The 20546-nt window shown below is 37.6% G+C and overlaps 1 protein-coding gene across 6 annotated transcripts in view; it reads right to left on the minus strand.

The window, feature by feature from the left end:
• Positions 1–20546, minus strand: part of ARB2A (ARB2 cotranscriptional regulator A) — a 256461-nt gene that overhangs the window by 80772 nt on the left and 155143 nt on the right. For all 6 annotated transcript variants that reach the window (XM_085214488.1, XM_085214492.1, XM_085214487.1 and 3 more), the window contains one exon: positions 17038–17157. In XM_085214488.1, coding sequence (XP_085070614.1) covers positions 17038–17157 — 120 coding nt within the window. The remainder of the gene's footprint in view (positions 1–17037; positions 17158–20546) is intronic.

Here is a 20546-nt window from a genome sequence, read left to right on the forward strand (position 1 = left end):
CGCAGCTTTCCAGCATCATGTTTCTGATGGGAAACAACCGGAAGGCGGCCGGCCAGGACGCTCGCCCCGCACTCCCACGCGCAGCACGGCAGCGGCGAGGAGCAGGCTCCAGCAGCAGGCTGCGTGCGGCCCCGGACCCGGCGGCGGCGAGGTGGCCGAGGACGAGCACACAGTGCCCCCTAGCGGCGGCGCGGGGCAGGAGCGGCTCGCGGAGCCTGTCGGAGGCCGGGCCCACTCCGCGCGTGGGCCTGCTTGCGGCCTGCCCGAGCCCAACGCGTTTCGATGCTTTCCGCCCTGTTCTCGTTATCTGGAGGCGAACGCCGTCAGCCCGGCAGCAGTCGCTTCACAGCACAGCCTCAGTGCTTCCTAGCGAATTACCTTTGCTTACAGAAACACTCCACCAGCACGCCCCAAAATTCCCCTCCGCGCTGCGAAACTTCAGCTCAGCACGTGTGGTTGCTGTGCGTTTCGCCGTTCTGCTGTGTGAGCCCTCGGCAAAGAGGAGCGATCTGTTGTCGGTCCCGCGAGTGGCAGTGCGCATCACGCGGCCATTAGCATCGGCGGGGCGCGGGCAGTAAAACAGGAGACAAAGGCACGAGGCATAAAGCAGCGGAGCAAGATGGCACCGGTACAGGTGCGTCGCGGAGAGGCACACCGAGTGTGGAAGAAACCACGCTGACAGCAACGCAAAGAAGGAAGAGTGGAAGTCTGACAGCGCTGCCCAGTTTCATTTGCATAAAAAGTGAAAGCGACTATTTATAAATACATTCTAATCACAAGATGTTTGTGTTGTTGGTCTTTTTTTTCCCCATTAAAAAAAGCATTAATAGACATTTATTCCCATCCTTGCATTTTAAAAAAGCAGAGTACAGCATTAGGCTTTTACAAAAAGATTACAGTGTACATTCTAAATTGATTCCTGTGTAAAGAGAAGGTGGAAAACAAGAGACAAATGACTGGAAATGCAGTGTTGGGAATGACAGTAGATATGTATTTAGATACAGTAACTATTAAGGTACAATTGCAGAAGAAACTTTAATTGTGTAAGATTCATTATTATCTCCAAATGGCATATATGCATTTAGGCTTAATTTGAACCACAGAAAAATGGATCTAAAAGTTCTCGTTGTTAGATTTCAGCAGTAACTCAGCACTCTGAAAAAGCCGGTAATAATAACTCCAGTATTTCACCTGTGTTTCAGGGCAGATGGTGTACTTGTGGCTACCTCCCATTAATGTTTTTACACGCAGTATACTTCACTCTTACCCCAAGATCCCAACCTGAGCAGAACAAAACTGGACAGAGGAATGTGAAGGTTCTTACGTATATTACAGAGAAGTCTTTCAGCATTTATTCTCTGTGCTGCAGATGCAAAAGCAGCTGTTTTAAGGAGCAGGAGGCACGATGAGATGGCCTGGTGCCCCAGAGCATTACTGTCACACCATACAAGACACAGAGCTCCATTTGGACTAGCCACCAAAAATTAACTAAATCACATCCCCTAATTGCACAGTGCACAGAGTTGGCCTGCTAAGCGTGCACACAAAGCACACGTGAGCATGTGTGCACATGTGTTGCATGAGTATCACTGGCAGAAGAGGAACCTTCTGACCAGTGTGCCCCTAGCACAGTCCATCACCTACGTGGGAGAGGGAAAGGGACACACTTTCCCATTACGGTCATCAATACGTCTCTGATGCTAAAGGAATTAGGCTGCTAGAACTCACCAGGAATTCTATGCTGATAATGCCCACAGCACAGCATACTGGCACACATGCACGTTCAGCTGGCCAGCCAAATGTGAGTGAATGCTTATTCCTGTAGGATGCGTCTCCCATGCTACCTGATTTAGAGATATTTCTTTAAGCTGCAGAAAGTTACTTGAGTACGTATCAAAGAGAAGCAGAAGGCAGACTTTTTCTTTCAAAATAAGGTGTCTCGGCGAATGTGCATTATATAACTAATTTTAATTTTGCGCAGTTACAGACTATAGACTTGCTACCCCTTCCACAGTTTCATGCAAATCTCCCAAATATAGTGACATTGAAATTTCAAATTTCTTTTTCTATAGCACTTGCTTCACAATTATGGTGTAAAAAACTTCACTTAGATTGTACTTAGCAGAATGCTTCAAAATATAAAAAAACCGTCTCAAGTGCATACAAAAGAAGTGAGATTCAATGCAATGCAGATAATATTATTTTCTATGTCACATAGTAAAAATCAACTTTTCCCAAGCAAATAGGGGTTTAGTCTTTACTTCAACAGGACAATTGCTTTTATTCGTGTAGAAAGAAAAGGTGGTGGGAAAAACATAAGACTCTGCAGAGCAGATGATTCTAATTGTTTTGCCCTTGCTGTGTATTATTCAGTCAGAATACCACCACCCATTGCCCTTTCAGCAATAAAATGGGGCTGAAATGATGCCCCCACTAAATCTAGTGCTAAGCAGACTATCTGTATTATACCCAGAACCATTTTTTCTCAAAATATGAATGTGACAGAATATCAGGATTTCTGAGGTATGACTGTGAAGCTCTATCAGTGCTTTTTCAGAGTGCTGCATCAAATCACAATTGTCTGGGAGTTCTTGATCATTTAAACACTCCATTTCATCTAAAAAAAAAAAAAGGCATAAATAAACTTTAATGTCACATCATAGCTCTCTCTCAAAAAACGCACCAGACTATCTTACATGCGATGGAAGTTTGCCAGTTAATTCATCAAAAGGCTTTGAGTGAAGGGCAGATACCAGATATGGTGCATGGAGGGTAAAAATGTTTAAGTAGGAATGAAGTAGTGAGAAGTATTTTTAATTGCTACATGATGTCTGTCACATTAGCAATACCTGGACTTTGAAAAGATCTCCCTAGCAAGACAAAACAGAACCACCTTTTATCTTTAGTAACATGTTTGTAAAATGAAAATGTCTTAGTGACACGAAAGAGAGATGACATTTCAGACATCTCTGCAATTTTTCCAGTCTCAAAATACTACCATTTTACGAACTAAAAATAAAACAACAACAACAAAAAAACCTACAGACTTTGGAATTCCATTATTTCTGTGCTTATTTGGATAACATTAGCCCCATGCCTGAAAAACATCACTTTGCCATGGAAGTTAAATCTTTCACAGGATAAGTTAAAAATGTGTTATTCATGAATAAAAACTTATTTTATTCAGACTCCATCAGAAAAAGGACTCTCCTGCATGTTTGACATTGAAGATGCCCAGCAACCATGCAGTTATTTACATCGATTCAAAACATTTATTTCAACAAATCCAGAACTTGGGGCTGCAAATATCTGCTGTGAAAAACTCACTGTATAACATCGACAGAGCATATCTGAAACTCTGGAAGCACCTACATATGTCTTCACTGCATTTTTCAAATACATCCACTCTGTTTAAAGGCACAATGTTATTCATGCTTTGAATACTCTTTTTTTTTTTTTTTTTCCCCCTTCCCCAGAATGTATGTCCACCTGAAGAGATCAGATTTCCTTTCCTCGTTTTAATTGCTTACAAACAATTGTTTTCTGCCCTTCCTTTTCAAAACTGAATCTGTTTGCAAAAGACCTCTTTTACTACCAGAAATTTGTGGAGTCTTCTTGCCCTGTATAGTTCAGACATACAACTAACTCCAGTGTTTTTCTTCAACTGAATAACGTTGATAATGGGCTGCTACGAGACACTCAGACTCTTCTTTCATTTCAAAATTAGAAAGCAAGTTCCACTCCCCACTTAAGAGATTAGCTCATATTTAGCCAGTGCCTATCTTCTATGTTCATGGACTCAAATCTCAGCAAAAGACAGCTTACAAAAAGTTGAAAGTACTGGAGAAGTACAATCTGTGCACAATGCAGACAATACGGTATTTATACCACTTACACAGAACATTATTACATATAGCAAAATAGTCATTGGTATAAATATGCACTGATTTCATTTATACACTAAAGCAGAAAAGAACAGATTTCCGGCTACTATCCAACTTTTTTTCCTGTACAGTTTTGAAATCTGTATTTAAACGTTCCTCCTCTACATACGGAAAGCTCAGAATTCATCACAGATGAAAAAATCAGAAAAGATCCTCTATACCAATAGGTCAGCACATTCTTTTGCGATTTTAATAATGGCCTGTCCTATTACATTTGTTATTCATATTGAATAAGGATAGACAATTTTTAGGCATTATATAGCTTTCTTCTGGAATATTAGCTTTGTGGCTTTGAGGGGCCATTTTCTAAAGATCCTAATAGTCAAATGACATCTTGGGAAATGTTACGTTCTCACTGCATTTGCATGATAATGAAGATGAAATTTCATATATGCTACCTAAATTATACTTATCTAAGTTTTGTTTTACTGAATGACCAAAGGAATATGTTCCCTAAGCCAAAGTAACCCAATACAATGCAATACATTACTGCTTCTGTGAAAGACATGAAACTATAATCCAAGTGATAAAGTAAACCCTGTGCAATTTATGTAATGGTGTTAATATGATCTCATCTGTGTATCTCTGAATGCTTATTTCTTCTAAGAAAATTCTACAGCATCCAGAAAAATACCCACTGTAAATTTTTAGAAAATTACTAAGGAGCAACTCAGTGATGCTCAGGAACATTATTGTAGTAACATTTTATTTTTCAGCAAAATACAGTAGTATCATGATCTATGTAAAGTTCACATGCCAGCTTATTCAGTAGCTATGAGCTATATACCCTTCAGGTAGAACTACCTTTCACCTGCACCTACAGGAAAATCCATGAGTCCAATCATTTTCAGGCTTCAGATACATATTTGAGGGATGACAATAACAGGCATCTTTTCCATCATTAGGCATATAGGCAAATGTGTAGCTCTCAGAAAACCCAGCCGTGGATAACAGTGCTCCTGCATGCAGCTTGTGAATACAGGGATCATTCAAAAGCTCCATCCTGTGTAAGGGTGTGCAAAGAACCAGCTCTCAAACCTGGTTTTTGAAAGTAAGCCTGTGGCATACCTCTTCTATAACAACAAGGACATTGTAAGAAAGTATTTGCCATCTCTGATCAGCATGCGCAGAGATGATCAATCATCAGTCTGCCTAGCAACTTAGTATTATCTGCATGATTCATTCTGAAGTACAGATCTAGAGAACCAAAATCTAACTGCAGTTTTATTCCGAAGACGCAGTTCTTAGTATCTGAATAAGACTGAAGAAAATATCAGTAAAAACCATGCAAGCTACAAACTGGCAATATTAATCTAAGCAAAGACACCAGCACACAACACTCCCAGACTAAGACTCTGCTTATAATTGCTAACTCTTTGAAAAGAGAATAGTTTTTTTTTTTTTTTTTTTTCCCCCTGGAAGCTCTAGGCATTATTATTTTTAGAAAAAAAAAAAACAAAGCAAAACAAAACAAAGCAGCATGAAATAAGTTGTGATTTTATTTAACGTAGCTTTTCAGTGCATTCCAGTCTATACTACACTAGGACTGCAGGAACAAATCCAAATTAAGAAAAAAAAAAAAAAAAGAAAAAAAGGAAAAAAACTTATCCTGGAGAAAAAAAAAAAAAAAAGCCTATACTCAAAGGAACATCTGAATAAAATTGAGACATCTGCAGTAAAGTTTTACCTTCTCCCTAGAATGTTTGAGATGAACTCAGTGTAACACTGTCTTCCAAGAAAAGACACAGTGATCAATGTGAGAGCACATCAGGCTCCCTTGGACAGGCCAATCAATGCAAGAAAGAACCTTGCCCAGGGCCTTATGCAAATAGGAGCACGTCCTGCAACCCAGGGAGGGAACATGCGCAATAGATCAATGGAATCTGAAAAACCTTACAGCTATATCAGCCTCAGACAGTAAATATATAATGATGAATCCCTCACGTTCACAGTGAACTCTTAAACTAGGTTATTTTCAACAGCTGGTTTAAAAATCTGCTGGGGCTGTACACAGTAGCAGAAAGAAGTAAAATAAGATTATCTATCTGGGGTTAATTTGCCCAGGTTTTTTAAGACTGAGGAAATACAATCAACATACCTTAACAAAATGCTGGACGTTACGTGCCAGCCTTTGGTGCAGTGGGTGTGGCTGATGATTTGTGTTGTTATTTTGATATAAACCCAGTAAAACCCACTGAGTAAATTACTCATGATGTATAAGAAGGTTTATAGCTACAAGTATACAATACTAGAGAGCTAACATCACAGTCATCATCCTGTTGACTGAAATTTACTCTTTCAAAAAATACTGTGATTATTTTTCCATCCTCAACTATATAAGACTGTATTTTAAAGGAACTGGAGAAAACACTAAGGCTTTTATGCAAGGCAGCTGGCAGACACGACACATACTTCAAAAGCCCTTGAAAAAGGAATTAAAACTTGGTAGGTACACAAAGCAATATTAATGACCACAGGAATGTACAGGTTCACTGACTACTTGTTGTAGTAGGTGGTGACTTGGTGCATCAAAAATACTAAAATAATTAGTTTTCCTATGGAGATCTGCAAAGAATGGTTTCCTAAACATTATTCGTCATTTGTTCATGGGAAAGGGAGTGGAGAGAGACAGGAGCATGATGAAGGAACAGGCAAAGGTACCTACAAAAAATTTTTGCCTTGAAGTCTCTGCTTTTAAAGATCACTAACTGATCCAAGCTTCATAGCACAAGGCTTCTGTCAAACAGCTTCTGCCACCCTCAATAAAAAATAATCTAGGTATTGACAAGCAAATAAAATGGCGTGGCTTAATCAAGCAGAAACCTTACACACTTTGTGTCCTGATGTGGCACAGGTGGGATTTACTATTACACTCAGACTTGGAAAATGGAAAAAAGAAAAAAAAGAAAAAAAAACCTATTTAAACTATTTTTCTTGTATTTGTGAGGAAAATTTACTCTCCTGTTTTGATTCTACGTGTTCAGGTCTCAGTTTAATTCTGTGGTATTAGAAGCACAATTTTCTCAATAAATATATGAGCAAAATCTACTTACATACTTTTACTTGATATTTTACTTGATTCAAGTAAAGCCCTTAAATAGGATTATTTTAACATTTAAACACTGGTTTTCATGCTATTATTAATATTAAAATACTTCACTAATATACTGAAAAAGCTACATAACATATCTTCACTAGATTAAAGACAGGAAAAATGCAAATTCCAGCTGCTTCTTACAGTGCCACAGTGTGAAAGTTCCCTTCACTAGAAGTATGTTTGGATTGCTTTTACGCCGTGTGGATTTGCAATGCCTAATATATTATTAACTTGGAGTTCCCTTGGTTGATCCACTAAACCGGGTCTTAAAGTCTTATAAAATCTCTACTGTTTCACACAAAAGCCATACATATACTTTTCACCATAATTAACATTTAAACTAACAGTAACACAATACACTTGTGTAGTATAATTGGCATAAGATCCTGTCACAGAAATGGGAAAATACGAAATAGCAGTAAGACAATTTCCTTTTTGATTTTTTTTTTCATTTTTTAAAAATCCAGTATTTAAAACAGTCTAATATTTCAGATAAAATCTGAATATTAGGAATCCAAAAAAGAATTGAGCTCAGATCTTTTACATCAGAGAATTGGAGATAAGGCACACCTACAACAATTGATGGATTTCCCCCAAGTCTGAAAGATCATGATGAGCATGAGATGATTCAGACAGAAAACACTTCTATAGAGGTGCACACCTAGAGATTACAGTTTGTAACTGAAGTTGGGGCCACCAAAGGGGAATTTAAAGGCCAGGCAAATAACTCTGATGAGAATTCTCTCTGATGAGAATGAGTTCCCCTGGGTGTAGGGAGTTAACTACTTGCATCAACAATGTACTACACACTTTGGTTTCACAGAGACATCATCATGTTAGCCTTGACAGGCACAAGGGTGAAGACAGTGCTGACAACGGAAAGGATGAACCATGTATTCTTTCAATAAGGTTCTGTGCTTTGGCTTTTTTTTTTTTAAATAAAATTTGAAATGAAAAGTGAACTATTAAGTGAGCTGTTTCACAGAATTTAAAATGGATAAAGCAGAGGAGGAAAGGATACTAATACAAAGGAATTTATGAAGTCAGAAGGAAGTTTCTAGTCAGATATAAGGATAGACGCCAAATACAGTTTTATTTAACATCTTCATTAATGATATGGAATTAATGAAATTTGCAGGTGACACTAAAGTGGGAGAAATTGCCAAGAGAAGTAAGGCATGAAAGAAATATAAAAACAAGCTTCCAAGATTCATGGACTTGTAGCATAAAAGGGATCATTATGACAATCTAGTTTGTCATCCTGTGTAGCAAGGGTAGATGAATTTAATTTGGAAGAACGAGATATAATATTCTTGGAAAAAAAAAGTCATCTACTTGATTCCATATGACTGGGGAAAGGGAAAAAGAGAATACTAAAATACTGTGAGGGAACTGTGAATGTTAGTGGGTATCATATTCAAAGCAACTTTCCAAAAAAAAAAAATCTAACATTGTGTTGGCTGCATTGACCAAAATGTTGCACAGAACAGTGCTAAAGTTAGCTTTCAGCTGGTTATAACAACTGCACTTACAATACAGAGCTCAGTTCTCAGCAACCTGCAAGAGAAATGTTGACAAATAATATGAATTCAGAAAGGAATGCAAGAAAAGTAAAAAAGAAAAAAAGAAGACCTAGCTTTATATAAATTACTGGGCAACTATAGATACAAGGGGATGGAAGTTATGAGAACAATTGAGAAAGATCAGAAAGCATTTCGTACCAGAATCTAAAAGTAACAGCTCACTGTATAGTGTACTGAATGTAAGATAATGCAAAGAAATTGTGAAAATATGTAACTACTGAGATCATGTGTCTCTAAAAACATCACTGTAGGGAAGTGCAGAAAGTGTTTTGCCCTTGTCCTGCAGCAATGAACATATATTTCCAAATAAACTGACTTCCAACTAACTTTTACCCTTCTTCTGTTCTTCATTCATTTTATAATTAGCCTTCCAACTCTGGTGTCAAACTAGAAAATTAATATGAAATGGCCAATGAGATGTAAAGTAATGATGGGTGGTGCAGGCAATTAGCATTCAGTGTATCGTTCTGGACCATGAAACACTGCCCTTCTCCTTTTGGAAGAAGCAGGGATGGGCCACATATACTGCTAGCCTGCAGACCATGGACTGAGCTGAGTGAAGCATGAGATATTAAATTAGCAAATGATTAAGATGAAGCAAAAAGTAATGAGGCTGAGAAAGTTATCCAGAGCAAAGTAATGAGTATTAAAACTTGAGTCCTGCTCTCGAAGTGGCAGCACAACAAGCTCTTCTGAGAGTTGTGATCTTATTTTAGTGGTCCTCTCCTGACATCCGAACTACGAAGAAACTGAATGCCTACACAACATCTAAACCAAACAAAGAAAATAAAAAGAAAATGCAGCTGTGGTACTCTGAGCCTCTACTTGGTGATCATCATTCCTCTGCCTCTTCCTGTTAAGACTCTCTAGGCTGCAAACTCTTTAGGATTAGGCACTAGTATGTTACTGTCACCACAGTGCAAATGGATAATAATACATGGTAGCATGGGAAATAATGATATCAGTGCATAGTTGTTAGCTTAATTACTTAGGCTGAAAGAAGAAAACAGTTCTCTAAAATATTTATATGCCCTATATTAGAGAGGGCAAAAAATATACACACATACATATGCTTCTGTGTATATATCAGCCAAACATGATAAGAAGTTGCAATCAACAGAGCAGGCAGTGACACTTATAAAGATACTTCAGTGCTTTCTGATAAATCCATTTCGTTTACTCACTACTGTAACCACTCACAACTAAATCTGCAATCTTTGTTGCTTTCTACTGAAAGATGAAACTTATACATTTCAAAAAGCATTGGCAAAAACAAGTCCACTATGTCCAAAAACAAGTGAGGAGAAAAAAAAAAAAAGAAAGTTGTTTGCCAGCACTGGCATTTAGGGGGGTTGATCTGGTTTTGGATCAAACTCAGTGTTCTGTGAGTTTGAGGTGAGAAATTTGGCCATGGAGTAAGCCTGGAGCCAGAGAGGCACCATCTGTAGAAAAATTAATCCAAAGTGGGTCCAATTGTTTGCAGCTGTAAATACCCACCTGCACACGCTTGCTTTCACAAGAACATAGACTCCTGGGTCAGATCAAGGCCTGACTGTCCCAGTCAATTACGCACATAATTCTTCTCACATGTGTGTCTAGCTGGGTAGGAATTTTGTCCCAGTCCTCTTGTTCCCAAATAGGCCTTCCTGATCTAATGGTGAGAGACCTAATTCTACCCTAAATTTATTCATGACCACTTTTAATCCATTTGTTCCTGTGCCAACATTGTTCTTGGGCTTAAATGGCTCTATCTCCCTGCTGTTTACTCTCCTGATATATTTAAAGAGTGCTATCAATCCCTCTAAGCTTTCCTTTGCTGGGCTGAACAAGATGTGCTTTTTTAAAGCACAGTGTAGGCTCTGGAACCTAGTTTTTTTCAGAAGCTACTAAAGTTAATGTAAAAGCATTAGCAAATTACACAGTTCTTTTTCAGACCGATAAGCCTGGAGGGTGTGTGCATGGTTTCTACGACAATATTGATCCTGGTGCTCAGGGCAGGTAAGACATCCATGTGGCATTGCATCACATCACACAATTGAGTCCTTCATCTTTTCTAGTGAAATGGGTTCTCCATCGCTCTGAGCACCCTGACACTTCTTCTCTGTATCTTTTCCAGATGGAATTAATCTTTCTGAGTGTGGGTAATTGGAATTGCCTCAAATTATCTGAAATAAATCTCACCAGCATGCTGGCCAGCATTAATATTTCTCTTCCTCTGATAAAAGAGCGAACAAATCACAGGATCACATTTGCCTCCTCTGTTGCTTTAACAGGTCATTCACTTACAGCTATTGCTGATTAAGTCCAAGTGCTTCTCCTTCTTTGCTGTTTTCTGTTGATGGAATCACAGTTTATATATGCATCCAGATGCCTAGCTGTTAAACATATCTTGAAGTTTGCATTATTTCATTTAATTTCTCTTACTATAGAAATTCTAATCCTGAGTATTAATGATAACTTCACTACTTTATGTCATGGGCCAATTTCATTACTGCACACTTAGTTTTTGTGACAATCAGCAACACAAATCCAAAAACCAATCCCTGGTAGCAACCTTATTCTTGCTCAGCTTTTTTTTTACAGAATTCAGTGCTTTCTTCTTCATTAGGCTCCACCATTCATCATCATTTCTTGTTTGTCCCTTTTCAGATGAACAAACACTCGTCTATTAACAAAATATAGCTAAAATAACTAAATGTTTCCTCTGATATAGATCTTGGTCTCCAGATTTGCTTCTCGGCCCTCTTCTCTCCCATAGTTATGGCCATTACAGGTCTTGTGTTATTACTGCTGCATACCAGCAGATCTATTTCAATTTAATAAGTCAGGATGGGGTATTAAGAGTTACATATAAATAGTATCCAATAAATGCTTATCAGTTTTTGACCCAAATAACTAAGTAAATAAGTAAATAAATGTGTATGAAAATATATTAATAAAGATCTGAATAAACAAGTAATTCCACTTCAAATTTCAGAAAATTAAGTTATTGAAAAGCTAATGACACGTTCAGAGCCAAGTCATTAAGGTTCTTAAACTGCCTTTGGCTTGTGCCAGAACAGTGGTGCAGCCACATAGACTCGCAGGTATTCCAGCAGGTGTCCATTTATCATCACTATCATTACAACACCTATTATCTCTAGCTAGGGTCAGGTCTCCTCACTGTACTCAGCAAAATATGACAAAACATAGTGGCAGCGTATTGCAGACCATTTCTCAAAATGATGAGACTAAAAGTATTTTAAATTGACAAAATTGGCTGATTTTGATGGAATTAGCACACTACAGTGGGTGCAGTAACTGAACAGTGGGTGTTCTAAGGGTACACACTTTAACAAAGCTGCTTAAAAATACGTTTGTGCAATCCAACATTTTAGCCGGCAAATGAATAGTTTCTCATTTACTCAAAGACAATTACTTTCTTTTTATTTAATAATATCACATTCACTTTGTATTTTAAAGTGAATGCTGGAAGTTGGGGATAACAGTGCTGATTTTCAAAATTTCGTCATGATTATCATGACATTTGACATTTTTCTCTTAAAGATACCATTTAAGCACAATGATAGAGTTACTGCAGAACCAAAAAAGTACGCTTCTGGATCTTTAGGTGCTGATTAAACCCATAAAAAAGCAAAGCCTAAGGGTCTGAAGAATATACAAGGCAAAGAGGAAGAATATTCAACTTTTTTTTTTTCTTTTTTAATTTAGATCCCATGATACTGACTACCTGACAACTTTGAAAGCTTAGATTTAACAGATCTCATGATTCTGAAATGAATAGTTGTTATGAGTGTTTTCTATAATGACAAACACAGATAGTTTAAAATATCATACAGCATTCTAGGACCACACTTCCTTCCACCTCTATCGGCACACAGGACTTAGAATTGTAATTAAATATGTGGTGGATGGTCGCAAGACTCAGGTAAGCACTGTTCTCCTTCTGTGAGGGTCTTCCAGGCAGGCAATGACAAGGGAAAACATTCTTTTTAAAGTGAAATAATTGTAAACCTGCAAAATTTGGCAGAAAAACTCACAGGAGGCGTTGTAGCAGAAACTTATTTTCTGTAAACTAAATATAAAATTGACTCCATCAACTTGAAATTCTCAGTTTCTGTTAAATTTCAGAAAATTATTATAAGCCAGGAGTTGGGAAAGTTCCACGATTTACCATCAACTACAGCAAGCTGCTTCTGAAAATAAATCCTTGACTACACTGGCTAGGGAAGTAAAAAGATGAGGTGTGTTCATGAATCATGTTTTGAGATTTTTAAAATCAGTAATTAGTGCAACACAGTGACCCTCACAACTATTTTTAGTGCTGTGTATTTAAAAAGTAATTTACATTTAGATATTATTAGATGTGCATTTAATTTCAAACCAGAATTACACAAAGTTTTAATCATTAAATATAGAGATGCATTTTAGCATATGGTTTATAATTAGCATTTGTAATTCAAGCCATAAACAATATAACTAACTACATTTATTGGTGGAACTTTACTTCCCGCACATGTTCAATCACTTTTAATTATTTCCCCAGTAGTCTACGATTCAGTACAGTACAGAAAATGTGTGCCTACACTGCAGTATTTGCATAACAGTTTCTGTGCATTCACTTACAATATTATAGATCTGTGCTGCTTTTCTTAAATCTCATGGCCACAAACATGAAAGCAAAAAGTTGCAAATACCAAATGAAATATTAGATGTGGCATATAATTGAAAATTGTAGCCAAGTATTACTGGCTTGTTTAATAGAAGACTTCCAAACCATAGCTTGACTTCTGTTTTAAGATCAAATTCAAAGCTAAGACCACTTGCTAAGAATAAACAAAAATGCTTCTCCTTTTTTACTGACTTCACCACCCTTGGTCAGTTACTTTGTTGTGAGTTTGGTTTCTTTACCAAAATGAGTGGCAGGTGCCTGCATTCCAGCGCTGGATGTGGAGAACCAACAAGTAGAGCTGAGCTGCTTTTTCTTTATCTTTTCCCTTAGAAACTGCACACAAAGGAGCACCTGTACTTTCTTCTGCCCTTACAAGGCTGAAAGTTTTCCCGTGCTGCTTCTGAGCAGCAGCTCTGCCTTGCTTTGCCCACATCATGCTACTGAACTCCACGAATGAGCTGCTGCTTCATATCAGGTTTCTTCTTTGCTTAACATGAATGTGTCAGTTCTGTATCAAGTGCCTTACATAATGAGGAAGTGATGAACTTGAGAATCTCTGGTGATTGAGAAAATTTTAAATAATTGGGATAGATCTAGCAGCACCAAACATGCAAAATGAGTTTAAAAGATTCACTGAAAACTCAATGAATCAGTGAATCAAAACTTTTCTGTCTTTTTGGCTTTTTTTTTTTTTCTTTCCTCCCTGAAAGCGCAATCAAATACATAGGGCCCAGGCATAAACCTCTGCTCCAAATTAAAGCCATGTGCCTCACATGACTATCCTGTAAGAGGAGCAGAGTCAGGAGCAGCTGTGCAGAAGGTCTCTGTAACTTCTGTAACCTACACTTCTATAGATTGCTTGACCCAAAATGCTTGTATAGCAAGTGTAGGGGTGGTGTGGCTGCTACTGGTGCAGCTGTTATACTACCCCCATCATCTAGCTCCAACAAAGCATGAGAGAAAGTGAACAAATACATATTTGTTGAAAGACAGTAACTGCCCATCAGCTGCTTCATTTCTTTCTTTCTTTTTTTTTTTTTTTTGTAATTGCAAAATGTCATATGGATATAAAGTTGAAAAGAAAGGAGAGCATAACAAAATAAAATCCTGCAAACTAACACTGTGAAAAAATTGTTCAAGATTTTTTTCACTTATATCTCACCTCAGCTTAAGTGTATATATTATTTTATTAAACTTCTTTCAGTGGAAGACTGACTTCAAACTACTTCTACCAGAGCCAGGTGTTAATATCCTTTGATTTTTTTAAAAAAAACAATTGGGGTACATTAAATATACTTCTCAGGTCTAGTTTTGCATGACAGATATGTGATGTGCCAATGGTTATATATTATATTCTTCCTCTCAGGCATGTATCTCCTGCAGAGACAGCAGACTACAGAAGCTGACCCTTACTGAGACCATCTTGTCTCTCTGACAAAGATCCTTTTTAACTTCTTACTTACTGGTTACTTCCTGTGATGGATAAAAACTTTAGCTCAGCTTGTGATAATTTCACAGGCCCTGAGCACCCTGACCCTGGAAGCCCCAAGGTCAGAAGTCAAGTCTTGTTCTGAAACATCTGCGTGCTTCATATTAAAGTAGAACAAAAGTGAAGAAATATCCACCAGTGTGACAAGAGAAACAGGCAAAATGGGAATGACACGTTGGTCATCTGTTACCCATGCCACCTCAAGCCACTGACTGAAATGTGATGGAAAAACTCTGCCCGGTAGCTTTCCAAGCCTCCTTCAAATAAGTGCTTTGTTTGGGAAGTGGTGAGAAAGGTCTCCAGTCATTTTTTATTTCTGCCTTGTGTTAACTGTATGTATCTGTAGGTGTCCAGGCACCTACACAACATGGCTTCACAAAGTCTAAAAAAATTCTGCTAACGTTTAATTTTCGAAAGATAAGGCACATCAGAATAACATAGGTTGAAACACACGTCAGCTTAAAATCACAGCTTAGGAAAAAGAAGATAGCAGAACAGATTCTTCCTGCTCTCCATGTGTCTGAGGAGCATCAACCCTGCACAACACAGCCAGCTTAAAAAACTGTTGCCCAGAGTTATGGTTAGTGAAGGAGTTAATCATCTTCACTATTGTGGTCTCTTAAAATTTATTTTTGAGAGAACTTATTAACATGGTAATAAAATACCTGTGGAAAATTATCAGCAGAGCTGTTCTCAAGTTTCAAATCTATGCACATTATACTCTTTAGTTTTAAAAATATATTACAGGAAACACAGAAAAAATCAAAGTGGCCTTAATTTCAACAAATAGAAAGAATTAATAAAAATCTAAAATTCTTAAACTAATAGAAGTATTGCCTCTCTGAATTCTTCTTACCTAGAACTGCTTAGAGTAGCACAAGAATAAAACTCAAATGCCCAGCATACTTCTTCATAACTAAAGCATTTATCTTACATTCAGGCAGGAACTACTTTTACTGTCCTTAAATTAGACTAAACTCATATGGGCCACGAAGATGATCAGAGGGCTGGAGTACCTCCCCTATGGGGACAGGCTGAGAGTGCTGGGGCTTTTCAGCCTAGAGAAGATAAAGCTTATAGGGGTAACCTTATAGCAGCCTTCCAGTACCTGAAGGAGGCCTACAAGAAAGCTGGGAAGGGACTTTTTATTAGGGCATGTAGCAACAGGACGAGGGGAAATGGCTTTAAACTGGAAGAAAGTAGATTTAGGCTAGAAATTAGTAAGTCACTCTTTACTGTGAGGGTGGTGAGACACTGGAACAGGTTGCCCAGTGAGGTTGTGGATGCCCTCCCTGGAAGCATTCAAGGCCAGGCTGGATGGTGCTTTGAGCAACCTGCCCATAAGTGGGTCTCGTGGGAGGTGTCCCTGCCTATATAAAGGTCCCTTCCAACACAGCCCATTCTATGATTCTCTGAATATTTCGTAGATAAAAGTTGTACATATACATCAGCTAATTCCTGTGTCTGTAAAACTAACACACTTCTTTAGTGCAGAAACAGGGCTTTTCTTTAAGTTCTCTTCAATACAGCATGTCCTGATTACATCAGTATTTTAAAGTTTAATGACCACACCTACATTATTTTATACAAGCATGATAAATTGACCAGGTGAATTCTTTCTACATTAGACAAGATGAAGAAATTTGGCTTGTAGAGATTAGACCAAAAAAACTGACGAAAAGGATGGATCTTCAGCAGTCCTCAAATCAAGGGCAGGAAAGCTTTAGACTGGCCAGAATTCTCCCCAGCCTAAATCACAGCAGGGTTTATCCAGAGCTAACTAAACTGAAGAAAGTCTTTCCAGCAGATTCTGTACTCATTTGTGGAAAAACTGCAAAACTGTGTAAGCCTCCAAGTGTCTCCTCACATTCAGCTACATAGAAGAATGTGCATCTGTTAATTATGACTTAGCATTAAATTGTTATTTATTCCCAGTCTTGACCTCCAGCCTCTCTAACCACAGACCAGAAACTTGCTGAGTCCTACCTTTACTACAGAATCTGAAAAAGAAGGATTCAGTGAGTTTTGTTTTCCCACAGTTTTTCAGGTTAGTGGATATATGGAACCTACTGTCTAACTCAGTAACAGAGGTCCACGCAGTGACCTTCCAAATTCAAAGAAAACCTCACAGACCTGTGTGTGAACACTGGTCAAACTGTTCCTAAACTGCTATTTGAAGAAGATGATAAAAAAGAATTTTGAAGATCTGTGAAAGACTTCAGGAAAGAAGGCAATGAAAAAGGCATACTTACCAACTCTACAAATGCAAGTCCTCCATAACTGTGAGCAACAAAAAATACGTTCTCCGCTGCTGACTGGGAAATAAAATGGTCCCAAACATAAACTGCATGTTCTTCCGGAGATCCATTATCCTGCAGAAAAAAATCACATTTGCAACAATAACCTGTTAGCAACTGGCAATTCTGTCTGAAAGTAACATGTTCCTATATGCTAAAATGTATTGTTAAAACAAAATTCAAGCTAATAATACTCTAGTGTCAAAAATGAGCAGATTCATTTGTCCAAATAAAAGAAATCTAAGATTGCAATTTAAATGCAGTAAAACCGTTGTTTTATTGTTACTTATTTTAATAAATACAAGGAAAATTATGCATCTGAAAAATTTTGTCTAAATACCATGATGGCAATTCAGCTAAACAGAGGCATTCAAAGAAATGGCACTGCTCTGGTTTTCATTCTTTTGACAACTCTTTGTCAAATATTTGCTCACTGATGGTTTGTTTAAAGTAGTTAAGTCTTAGTCTGATAAAACAAATAAAAACGAGTATGAACAAGATAAATATAGTTCAGTCTTTAGAATTTTTTCGTATTATGCTCCAATGGAAATTTGCCAAAGAGTAAAAGTAGGGTATTTGCAGCTACTCTTTGAAATCTTATTTTTATTTGTTTTGAAACTGTTGACTATGAGATACAGGGCAGATAAACCACGTTTTGACTGCTTATGTATTAGCCATTATTTCGGAGTTTCTGGTAGTTGGAGGAGTGTTTTTTGTTATTGAACAATAACCAAAGGATGTCAGTCAGGGAGCCACGAAAAGCATTGTAATAATTTACACTGATGTTAGTGCACTACCCTCAAATGTGTGGGAACGTGCACTGCTATCTCTACCTTTGAGACTTTCAGAAAGCCCTTTACTCCTCTGTATTTTACTTCTTCATCAGGCTGGCTGTGGCATCACTTCAAATTTGTCTAGTCTCAGGTGGCATGAGTTTGATGGTCTGTTACTTCCTGCCTCCCACCAGAATTTCACACCTCTGTAGCACAACACTGCAGACATTTTCCAGCTCCAGAGCTTTTGTGCCAGGAAGAGCTGCTCAGTGAAGGTCATGTAACTTCTTAATATTTGCATCCCTTTGCTCTACTCCACCAGTGCCTTCATATCACTAGAAGACACTGACAGATCATATAAGCCCCATTTCCTTGGGGAAAATAAAGCACAAACCCGTAAAAGCCACTGGAATTAAAGTGATAATTACACTGTTTGAACAACTGTAACTTTATAAAGAACACTGAAGTCATAGTCTCACTCTAAAATACAATTTTGGAAATTTAATCTCTTACGGCTGTCGAACATGAGTGAGAAGACAGACAACTAAATAACTTGGTGGATGTAGGCTTTTACTTCTATTTTCATGCCTAGTTTACTATCCTAAATACAAATTATATAGTTACAAATCCTCATGGATCTGGACCGAAAGCATTACAAACAGTCATGTGCTTTTTTTTCCTAAGTTTGTAGAGAGTACAACTTTACAATCATATTTGCCAAAAAGCACTAAAGATATTCAATTTAATTCTGGAAAGATTCTTCACTTGACTGAGTTTTAAATAAATTTGTATTTACTACCATAAATCACCTCAACACAAGAAAAGGCTTATTTTCTTTCAACCAGAGTTTGAAATTTGATTGTAAAGATAGAAGAAGGAGGTAAAGACCCCTCCTTTCATGAGTAAAGGGGTACGTCGTTCAAGAGAAATTTCATATGGAAGATATGATTGACAGGCTAGTTATTAAGATAAAGCCAAAGAACATCTCAGATGTTTCTTAAGGAAAAGGGATGTATTCTAACTATGATACATAATGAAAAGGCACATTAGAACATAGGGAGAATTTCTAAATGACCAGCTTAACTAGAATATTTACTTTAAGTAAATTTGAGGAAGATATTTGTTTCTTTTTAATAATAATGTTATGATGAATTTCTCTAACAGCAATTTTTGCGTGGGTATAAAACTGTGATTTAATACTCTAAGAAAAAGATAAGGCTGTTTGTGGTTAACTTGTATTTTCATGCATTCTGTAATTATTCTCTGTGCTGCCGTCAGGAGAAGCACAACATTTCAGGATTTCCACAAGACTAAGACAGCAACAAGAAGCTTCTAAAGGATTCAAAACCTCAACCTGAAAAACCTGCATCAATTAAAGCATAACCAATGGTCAAGTAAACCAGATCATTAACTGCACAGCTTCACAGACCAGTACAAAGACTCAACAAAACTTTATAAAAACAAGCAAAAAAAAAAGAACTAGAATTAGTTACTTATAGACTGTAACTACACATTCCTTTGTTACTGGTGGGAAAAAAAAAAAAAAGGCAGGATAAGCTGTACTGCTGTACTCATTCTGCCACCTGGTAAGGGGCAGAAGTATGTGAAAGATGGAGTTTGGAGTAGCAGTGTATGTTTAAAAGAAAAGCCCTTTCTTTATGGCATCTGCTTATTTTTTTCCCTGTAGCAAGCCACTACTTTAAACAAGTTGGATGGAGAATAAACCAGTGCCGTGTTCCATACAAGAAACATCTGGCCATGTAAGTGGGCACAGCAGACTGTGGGGTACTGCAAGTCTCCTTAGGATACTGAATTGCTTTAGGTCCATTAGGACATGGGGATTAACCATATCTGCCTGACCTCAGTTAAATTATGATGCTGAATATTGCAGTTTCAATATGAAGGTGAGAGTTTCAGGCAGCTGTCGCTTTCCTTCTTTTCATTGCAGCTAAATACAATGCACATACCACCTTAAATGATTTCATAAACTTAGGGCCTCTTGGCCGTGCTTTGCATAGTTATCTATACGACTGTACAGAAAAGAATCATGAAATCATGTTCTGTAACTCAAAAGGCTTAATGCATTCTCATTTGTAAAACACATTAAGCTGGGAAGGTGCTAAGCTAGCTATCTGCAACCAGTAATTCTATGTCTAAATAATTAGTTTGATTTTTTGGAGCTGTGGAAGTCATGGCCGCGGGTCTTCAACACCCCAGATATATACAAGAAGATATAAATTAAAAAATATTAAGAACCTTATTAGAAAAAGGCCTCTTTATGATACATAACCAGTGCAAAGTAACCTTAAAACACACAGCTGTCAGTCTGCTGCAGTTCTGGTGCTGTGATTCTGCTCCTGCACCTGGGCTTGCTCAGGTGGTGAATGGAACATGGGAGGCGTAAGCTTTGCACATCATGAAAAATCTTACATGGCTCTATTTTAAATGGAATATTATCAGATAAGATTTACCCTTTAATTCACTAATAAATGAAAAGATGTCCATGTCTTTTTCTTAATAGCTATTATATTTCAATCCTTTTTACTGCTAAGATGAGAATGAATATACCTCATTTACTAGTGGTGACTACCAACACTATGGAGACTATTAGATATTGAACACCTGTCACACATGCACACAGCAAAATCCACTGGAGATTACCTCAGAGATAAAAGGAGTTAAAATCACTTA

Source organism: Meleagris gallopavo, chromosome Z (assembly GCF_905368555.1).
Source record: "Meleagris gallopavo chromosome Z, MGAL_WU_HG_1.1, whole genome shotgun sequence".
In the NCBI taxonomy this organism is placed as follows: Eukaryota; Metazoa; Chordata; class Aves; order Galliformes; family Phasianidae; genus Meleagris; species Meleagris gallopavo.